At 54.1% G+C, this 9,147-nt stretch overlaps 1 protein-coding gene across 1 annotated transcript; it reads left to right on the top strand.

Annotated features, from left to right (window-relative positions):
• Positions 1-2,501: 2,501 nt before the first annotated feature.
• HRH2 (histamine receptor H2) lies at positions 2,502-7,480 on the top strand. The gene is made up of 2 exons (XM_040604336.1): positions 2,502-4,006; positions 7,338-7,480. The coding sequence occupies exons 1-2, from the start codon at positions 2,910-2,912 to the stop codon at positions 7,354-7,356; spliced, it is 1,116 nt and encodes a 371-aa protein (XP_040460270.1). The 5' UTR covers positions 2,502-2,909; the 3' UTR covers positions 7,357-7,480.
• Positions 7,481-9,147: the final 1,667 nt, after the last annotated feature.

Raw genomic sequence — 9,147 nt, forward strand, 5'->3', positions numbered from 1 at the left:
ATGTCTGGAGGCTGTGATCACATGGGGGAACATTTACTTGAGATGATTTGGCCAAAGGATAGGGGAAAGTCTCTCAAACCTGCAGCTGGGGTTGCAACATCCCCCATCCAAGCTGGCAGGCAGCAGTGCTGCCCTGTCCCATGGAGAAGAGTCCCAGGGGTTTGCAGGCAGCCGAGCCCTGCAGCCCTTGTGTGTCACTGCACATGTGTGTGCAAAAGGGTGCCCAGGCCCAGGCCCTGAGAGCGGCTGAATAAATGGAATATTGCTGGGAATATTTCAGGGAATATCCCTGGGCTCCTCTGCAAGGACAGGGACACCTCTGCCCCTTCCTGTGAAGGCCCCTGCTGGTTCTTTCCACAGCTCAGTCCATGGCTCCATATCTCACTTGGAAATACTTTCTACTCCAAAAACCAAAAAAGTGCCAATTTCTTGCCTTGAGCTAATTAGAAAAAGCAGTAAGAAACAAAACTACTTCTGGCCCGGTCCGCAGCGCAGGGCTGCACGGGGGGCTGCCTGCACGGTGATGGGTGCCGAGTGCCCTGATGTGCCCGGAGCTGGGACCCACCAGCAGAGCCCACGTGAGCTGAGACAGCTGGTGGCAAGAGCAGGTTGTTGATGTGTGGAGAAGCAGCCACGTAGGAGGCTGCGATCCACCCACAGCATTTTCTAAGTGTGCTACTCCCCCTATAATTTATCCTGCCATTTCCACATGTTGGGAGCAATGAAAAAACATCCCTGTCACTTGGAAATACCCTTCTCCGAGAACAACCTGTTCTCGTCATTGCCGTCAGCGGGCAGGCAGCACTCAGCTTGTTCCACACTCCTTTTGTGCACGAACAAAGAGCTTTCCATGGCAAAGCCTGCGCTGCAGCAGGAGGTGAGGAACCGCTCCACATGCTGCTGCTGCAGCAGAAAGCATCACAGCACTCTCCCGACAGCCTTAAGCTCAGCACCTAAATTCAGAGGACCCCCTGTCTGGCAATGAGTTTGCTCTGCTCAGCAGAAGGCTTCTCGCAGGCTGGTTCATCACTTGTCATTCACTTTCAATTCCTTTAGAAGCAGCAGGGCTGCAGGTATCATCTCTAATCTCACAGGTCCAGTCCCCAGCTCCCCCCCATACGGCTCCTGGCAATCAGTGGTTATTTACTCATGCAGTCTCCTCAGTATGCTTGCTCCCTTGGCTCCTGTGCCTTTAACCTTGAACCGAAGACATAAATCATCTGAGGAGTATTTCAGCCCACTCTGCATTGTTATCTTGCTCTTGCAGGGTGAGTTTAACTTTAAAATCTCACCGCTGTTCTCTGCCAAGGCTGGACCTTTTCCTTTTCTGGAATTTCTAGTGTTTGCTCCATCTCTGCAGCCTGCAGAGAATCCGCTCTACGTTCCTCCTGCACAAGCCTGCGCACCACCAAGGAGGGCTTCACTGCCACTCCGTGGGCTGGGGAGAGCCTGGGGAGCTGGGTTCTGTGCCACCCATGGGGCCCAGCACAGCAGGGAGGATGGGGAGACCCATCACCTCACCTGGGAAGCACATAGGACAGCACAGGCAGTTGGGCTTCTCAGCCTCCTCTCTCTTCTCCCTGCAGTGCCTCAGTTTCCCTTTAGGTGCCTTCCCAACACGGGTGTTGCTTGCAAGCACACAGGAACCGAGGCCCCTTTGAATCTAAAAGCAGCGCGGTCCTGGAGATCACTGTAATCAGCATCTAAAAGCTCTTTTGGAGGTTAGAGGGGTCTTCTGTGTTGCTTCTGCCCTTGCAAAATATGACTTTTTGGTTTTTTTACATCCAGACAGAAAAGAGTTATAAAAAGTAAGTCTACAAAGAATGTTCTCCATTCTGTGCCCCTGTCCACAGCAGGAGCAGCTCCATCCAAATTCTCCCTGTAAAACAAACCTCCATGCTGCCCTTCATCTACCGGGAGCGGGACTGATGAAGTTGTCAGAGCCCTTTCCAGCTACCTGTGCCCCAGGACACTGCACCACTGACAGATGGGTTCCCCTTTCCTCCCAGGGCCCTGAGCAGAGCAAAGACTCCCTCTTCCAGCTGCAGGAGCCAGCGTGGCTGCTGACAGCAAGGACCAACACAAGGCATGGGGCACTGCAAAGTGCAGATACAAAGGCAAAGTTTAATGAGATTTATGGCCACAGCTGAGCTTCCGAAATTACGTAGTCATGATTAATCTTGCTAGATTGCGTAAGAAAAGCACATTGCTTTCTCAGGAAAACTCTTTTCTCATATCCTCCCTGTCATTTTTATTGTAAGCCTGCAGGAAGTCCATGCCTCTATAATCCCTGCCCTTCTCCCAACATCCCTGTTAAGTGGGCACTGGAGGAGGCCTGGCTGCTAAGGGACTTTCCAATTCAGGTTTAAGTGGGCTGGAGCATCCAGGGAGGTGCAGACACCCTGTTTTTGGAGGGGTTTGAGGGGCAGCTCCAAGGACCTTTGCCTACTGCAGCTCTGAGTTGGTGCTTTCTTTGCAGGTTGTCCTCAGAAGGTGGCAAAGCTCTGCCCCTGCTGAAGCACTGCTGACCGCTGTCATCAACCAAACATGCAGAGCACGTGAGACCCCCTGGGACCTAACCCTGTGGTCGCTCAGAGGAAAGGAGAAGGCAAGAGAGGAAAAGGGAGCAGCTGAGACCCACCAGCAGCTGCCACAGGGAATTGGCTCCAGCACTGAGCTCCCAGACAGGACCAATGGGTACAAGTAAGTCACAGGGCCACATCTTTCTCTAAACAGTGTCATTCTTAACACACAAGGCTGAATACATGAAGTGACTCTGCAGTGTTCTCCAAGGTCACTGTAAGCCCAAGGTCACTTTGGAAAGGGCTCTAGGGCTGCCTGGTAGAGGCTTACTGCAAGTAACTTTGGAACTGGTAAGAGCAAGACTGCTCCATCCATGCAACTGCACTATGGATCCGTGTTACAACCATACAAGCTCTCAAAAAAGGATGGACTTCCCCCTGCAGTTGCTGGTTGGGTCCTGCCTTGCCATCCTCATTGTGGTCACTCTCTCCGGCAACATCATCGTCTGCCTGGCTGTCACCTTCGATCGCCGGCTCCGCAGCTTGACAAACTGCATCATCGTCTCCTTGGCCATCACTGACCTGCTGCTGGGCCTCCTGGTGCTGCCGTTCTCTGCCTTCTATGAACTTGCCAAAGAGTGGCCCTTTGGAAGCACTTTGTGCAACATCTATACCAGCCTGGACGTCATGCTGTGCACAGCTTCCATCCTCAACCTCTTCATGATCAGCCTGGACCGCTACTTTGCCATCACCACCCCACTCCGCTACAGCCAGCTGGTCACTCCCTCCCGGGTGGCTGTGGGTTTGGCTGTTATTTGGACTGTTTCACTGATGGTCTCCTTCCTACCCATCCACCTGGGCTGGAACACCAATGGGACAGCAGTCCAAAACACAGTCCCCAACTGCAACAATGAGTGCAGGCTGGAGGTGAACCCGGTGTATGGGCTAGTGGACGCCTTGCTCACCTTCTACATCCCTTTGGTCATCATGTGTATCACCTACTACCGGATACTGAAGATAGCGAGGGAGCAAGCCAAGAGGATAAACCACACATGGTGCTGCAGCAGCAACACCCCCATGCCACCCATGGTGAAAGAGCACAAAGCCACCATGACACTGGCAGTGGTGTTAGGAGCGTTCATTGTGTGCTGGTTCCCCTATTTCACCGTGTTCACATACCGGGGGATGTGGGGGGACAGCAGGGTAGAAGGCACAGCTATGTCCATTGTCCTCTGGCTGGGCTACGCCAACTCAGCCCTGAACCCCATCCTCTACGGAACACTCAACAGGGATTTCCGAGTGGCCTACCAGCACTTGCTGCACTGCTGGAGGACTGGGGGCCTCAGGAGTTCCTGCCTGCCTACCCTCCAGAAGGCTCGCTCCAAGGGCAGGAGCTGCAGGCAGGGCCAGGACAGGCAGGAGGGTAAACCCCTGAAACTGGAGATGAGGAACGGGATCTTGCTGACCGGTGGAGCCCTCAAGAGGTAAGAGCCTTCTTGCATGCGGGGCTTTGATGGTAGGTCCATCCCCAGAAAGGAAGGCAGAGGTGGGGACCCCATGTTGTCCAGAAGAGCTTTTAAGAAACAAGCCAATGCCCCAGCAGGAGATGCTTGCCCAGGCAACTCTTCTTTGCAGCCACTCAAAAATTCATCCCCAGCAGCAGGCACCCAGCTCGCATCTCCCCATGCTGGCAGCACAGCTCCAGCTTCACGCGTGGCTGGGCCAGCCCTGCAGTCACCACCTGTTCACAGGGAGTACAAAATACCCCGGGCTTTGCCGGGTACTGGGGACAGATTTGCCATCAGAATTTGGTGTACAGAACAGGGTGCAGCTGTTAGCTGTGGCTGTTTCCAAAAACAGGACATGTCCTGCTCTGCAGTGGTGGGCGGCCAGCAAAGCCTGGGCACGCAGCAGAGCTGCGGGGGGCTCAGGAAAAGTGACCACCTGTCACAGGAGAGGGAAACAGGGTGTTATCCCTGGGGCACCCACAGTCAGACTGCAAGTCCAGTCCCTGCAGGAGCCAAGACCAGGGTCCCCAGCTCCCTGCAGAGTGGCTCAGTGTTCCCTTCCCAGCCGCACCACGCACCCTCAGCGTTTCAGCTGTCAGTTTGCATCAGCATGAATTCAGCCAACAGCAAGTTCCATTCCCATCTCTGGAAAAGAGCAAGAATAACCAAAATAAGCTTGGTAAATGTTTTTAGAAACACAAGTACCCACATAAAGTTAGAGCCAAAGATTCCCTCAGCATCACCCCAAGCGTGTCACGGGGGCCAGGACCCCAGAAGAGTGCAGGTGCAGCGAGGGAGCAGGATGGGCAAACTCTGTGACAGGCTGTGGCACCAGTCCCCTCCCTGGGCACCCACATCCCTGCAGGGCTGGGCCACTCACGCACTGCCTCATTCAGAGGCATTTGCCCACCTGAGCATAAGGAGAATGCCACTGTGCAAACCCCTGCTCAAAAGACTTTAATCTAACTTTTGGCAGCGCCTGATAAGCAGCCCAGAAACTTTCCATCCATAGATAAGGAGCCCTTTGACTCTGCTTCCCCAGTGTGCCAGCAAAGAAACCACGCTCATGCTCTCCTGCAGCACGTGCCCTTGCTCCTGTCCTAGAAACACGGTCTCAAGCCACCAAAAGGAGAACATAGGGAGGTGAACCAAATGGCAGAGCCATCCAACAGGCTCAGCTGACATCGTGCCTCCCCTGGGGCTCAGATGTGACTTTACCCAAGGTAGAGGGGCAGCCTGGGGCAGGGGAGTCTGCCTCAGGAGGCAGAGAGATGGATGAATGCAAACAAGTACAAGAAAGCTGCTCCTAGGGGTGCCTTTTCAGTTTCCAAGGAACTAATAAAGATTGCAGAGATGTAGCATTTGGTAAACATAGTTGCAGGGTGTATATAAAAACATATGGAAAGCATGTGCCTGGTGTGATAGAGATGCTTCTGCAAACATACAGAGACAAAGAAAGAGTGGTGGTGGTTCCTCACACAAAAGTGCAGCTCCTGGGGAAACCAGAAGCCCACGCAGCAGGGCTCTGCAGCCTTATCACCAAGGGAGAATAATGACGAGGGAAAGAAAAGGGGAAGAAAAATGGGTTTCTGTTCCCTGGGCAGAGGTCCCACTGACCTCCTGGCTTTCCCAGGAGATGAGATCCTTCCCCTGGTTCCCTGAAGGGCTTGATTCTGTTACAGGAGTTGCATCTAAAGCCCGTGCTGGGGTCAGCAGCAGCCAAGGGACCTCTGTCCCCAAAATTTCAGCACGTGGGTGCCTGGTGCCAACAAAAGCCCCAGCACAGGGAACCCAGCACACGGCTCCAGACCATCCTCAACCCTGCAGTGTGAGGCTCCCCCACCACTAAAATCAACCTCAATGAGCTGCCCAGCCGGATTTGCTCCCAAAGATGCAGGAGGTTGGAGGAAAGAAGGCAAGCAGCAGCTGGTGCTACAACAGTGCAGATATGCATGAGGCACAGGAACAGTGGGGAAGTGAGCAGAAGACTCAAGCATGGGGACGTTTCTTGACCTTTCTAAATTCAGAAACCTCCTTGTCCTACAAACCACTGCTGTGGTTTCTGCTCACAATCGGGCAACAGTTGCTCAAGCAGTGGATGATCAGTTACTTCTTTCACTTTCTCTGCTTCTCTTCTTAGTCTACTCCCTTCCACAGAAATGATGTGGCAAGGGTTGCGTGGAGCCCCATCCAACCCCTTTTTTCCATAGGCAGATGCATAAATGTCTGCTGTTGGCAGATGATCTGCATCAACTAATACCACACAAGACAGGTGGGCACAGGATTTACCTGCACACCAAAAGCCTGGCAGCCACTTTCACCCTAAGCACAAACCAAGCTGGTTCCTCTCCCTTCTTCCCTTCTGTGAAGTCTTTCCAGCCATCTGCCCTGGCCACTTTAACAGAAAAAGACCAACATAAATCACCCCACAAACTCACAGCCCCCACAAATAAGAACAACCAGAGTTCCGAAGAGCTCTGCTCAGAGCAGCTCCACAGGGTCATTCAGGGGAAAGGGCAACGGGCAGTATAGTGAACCTTAACAGCAATGGTTTTCCTGTTATGAGGCATAGAGAAAAGACCAGCAAACAAGAGTGGGATCACTGGAGAAGTGCAGCCAGTCTCAGGGGCGTCAGGAGCAGGGACAGGGAGTCAGAGTCATCACTGCTTTGGAAATCAAAAAGCCACACGAGCACTACCACTGTTAAAGGGCTGGAGACATTTCCATGGGTGAGGACCCGGTAGGATGGAGAGTGCAGGGCCAAGCAGGGACAGCTGCTTCTGTCTCCCCACCAGGCACCCAAGAGGCAAGGCAATTCACACAAAACCCCTACAGGAAAGCACTACTTGTGTACCCAGCATGTGATGGACCTCAGGAACCTGCCTCATTGCAGCGGGACAGGACTCTGAAGAGGAGCATGCCGAGCACAGGGCACAGCTGTAGGTTGTGAGACCAGTCCCTGAGGGCCAGAGAGGTTGAAAGCCCAAGAGAAGGAGGTATCAGGCAGAAAATAGTGGAGCTGAGCGAGTGGCTTCAGATCACCCTGTTGCACACATCAGCTGTGCTCAGGGCAGCTTGGGGCAGGACCGTGGCCACAGTATATGGGCAGGGAGAAGCCAGTTCCCGTAGGAAAGGATCCCTGTCACAACGTGCCTGCCCCAGCCACCAGCCCCGGGTGACAGACACCAGGCAGGCAGTACCTGGTGTTCCACAGAGCACAGCCCAGCTTGACCAGGCTGGCACTGATCAACTGGTCTCTTTTTCTCTCTTTTCCTTCTGTCTTCATGTGCAATTTAACCCTTTCCAGCACCAGAGCTTTCCCGTGAGCCTCAACCAGCCCGCTGCCCTAGGACCCACGTCTCCCAGCCTTCAGCTCCTGGATGCCCTCTTCCAAAATGCTGTGGGACTGAAAGGACAACACTCAGTTTTCCTCAGGGAGAAACTCAATGGCAGAGGCGAGGGCTGCAGGGTGAGTATGGGACCAGGGTCACTGGGTGCAAACAAGGGGAGGGGGAGCTCTCCCTGCTGTGGCACCTGCTGCATTTTCCCTGGCCCAGCCGTCCCATCCCTATGGTACTTGGCGTGGAGGGTGATACCATCAGAGGTGCATCCTCACTCCTCTCTCCAGCATCATTCGTTCTCCAAACCCAGCCCCAAGCCCAAGGGAGGTACACAGAGCTGTGCACTCCCCACCTGCCCTGGAGGTGCGGGCTTACACACCCACCCTGCCGTGCTCTGGAACGTGTCTGCATCCTGCCTGTCTCTCCACATGCTGCAGAGGCAGCTGCGTTCAGACCGTGGATTTCCAGCATGCTTCATTTTCATGCAAACCTACATCGGCTGCACATAAATTGCCAGCAGCTTTTGCGGGGATGCTGGCAGGGCTCCCAGGGTAAGGGGCTGATGTTGCACCAGACCTTGCCACTCTTTCCCAGTGGTGCTGGGCTGGAGGGAATAGCTGTCATGCATGGGGATGAGCTGTCATGCAGAGAGCCACTTTCTGCAGCCCTTCTCAGAAAAAGCCAGGCAAGGTCACCCTGACCTCCACATGCTCTCCCTCCAACGCTGCATGCTGATAACCTGGGCTCTCCCATATCAATTGTGCTCTGGCAGGGCAAAAATACGGTCACCCACGTGCTGAAAGCTAGGCACATTTGTCCCTGCTGCACACTGAACACTTCTAACCTTAACCAAGGTCATGGTGATGGCGAGAGCTGGTGTTGCCTGCTCACACAAGCAGCTGGGACTACTGCAGGAGAGTGCAGGGCCCTTTGGCTAGGGACACAGCATCAGCCTGCACCTCCTGGAAGGACTCCCCATCAATCAACCGGGAAATGCCATTGCCCATCAGCAGAAAGAGAACAAGAAGTTTGAAGAACAAGGTGGCAGAAGCAGGGCAGGCAGCGAGGTCCTCGCTGACCCCATCAGGCCCTGCTGGGCTGCCAAGTCCCTCGATGCAACACAGCAAAGCACAAGCATTGCTCAGCGGGGGAGGTCGCGGTGCTCCCTGGGGTGGCATCACCAGCACTGCCCCACTGGAAGGAGCAGCACAAAACCCTGAGCCTGGAGGGCATAACAGCTCACAGTGAACTTCCCCAGGGCAGACAAGGCGCTCACCCCCAGCAGTGCAAGTCCCACAAGGCAGAGTCATCTCTGCTGTTGTCATTGCCCAGCAGCAAGGCTGGAAGGGACACCAATTCTAGTTCTTCTGCTTCATGCTTTCCACTCTCTGTGCTGTGCCTATGGTCCCAAACACATTTAATTTCCATGAGGTAAAGGCAAATTACCAGCAATCCCCTAATCTAATCAGCAGAATGAAGCAAAGTCAGTCTGGGGGAGGTTTGCATGAGATCTGAGGTCCTGGTCTTGCCACAGGTTTCCTCTCTGCACCGTGTGGGTGGGGACAGGAAATGTCACCTCAGGTGGGGAACTCGAAGAAGAGAGTCCCTGATCCACATGCAATGGCAGGGAGAGGGGCCACGGGAGGCGGAGCACGCAGGAGCAAAGCACTGCCAACCCCAGGACACCAACTTTTATCAAGCTATTTGCAGAGGTGACAACCTCACCACTGCTGGCTGGCCCAAGCGGATGTGAAGAGCAGGTAGAGAAAGCCACAA

This window comes from Falco naumanni, chromosome 8, assembly GCF_017639655.2.
Source record: "Falco naumanni isolate bFalNau1 chromosome 8, bFalNau1.pat, whole genome shotgun sequence".
Taxonomy (NCBI): domain Eukaryota; kingdom Metazoa; phylum Chordata; class Aves; order Falconiformes; family Falconidae; genus Falco; species Falco naumanni.

Coding starts and splice junctions, on each gene's coding strand:
- HRH2 (XM_040604336.1), top strand. CDS start 2,910: ATGGATCCGTGTTACAACCATACAAGCTCTCAAAAAAGGATGGACTTC.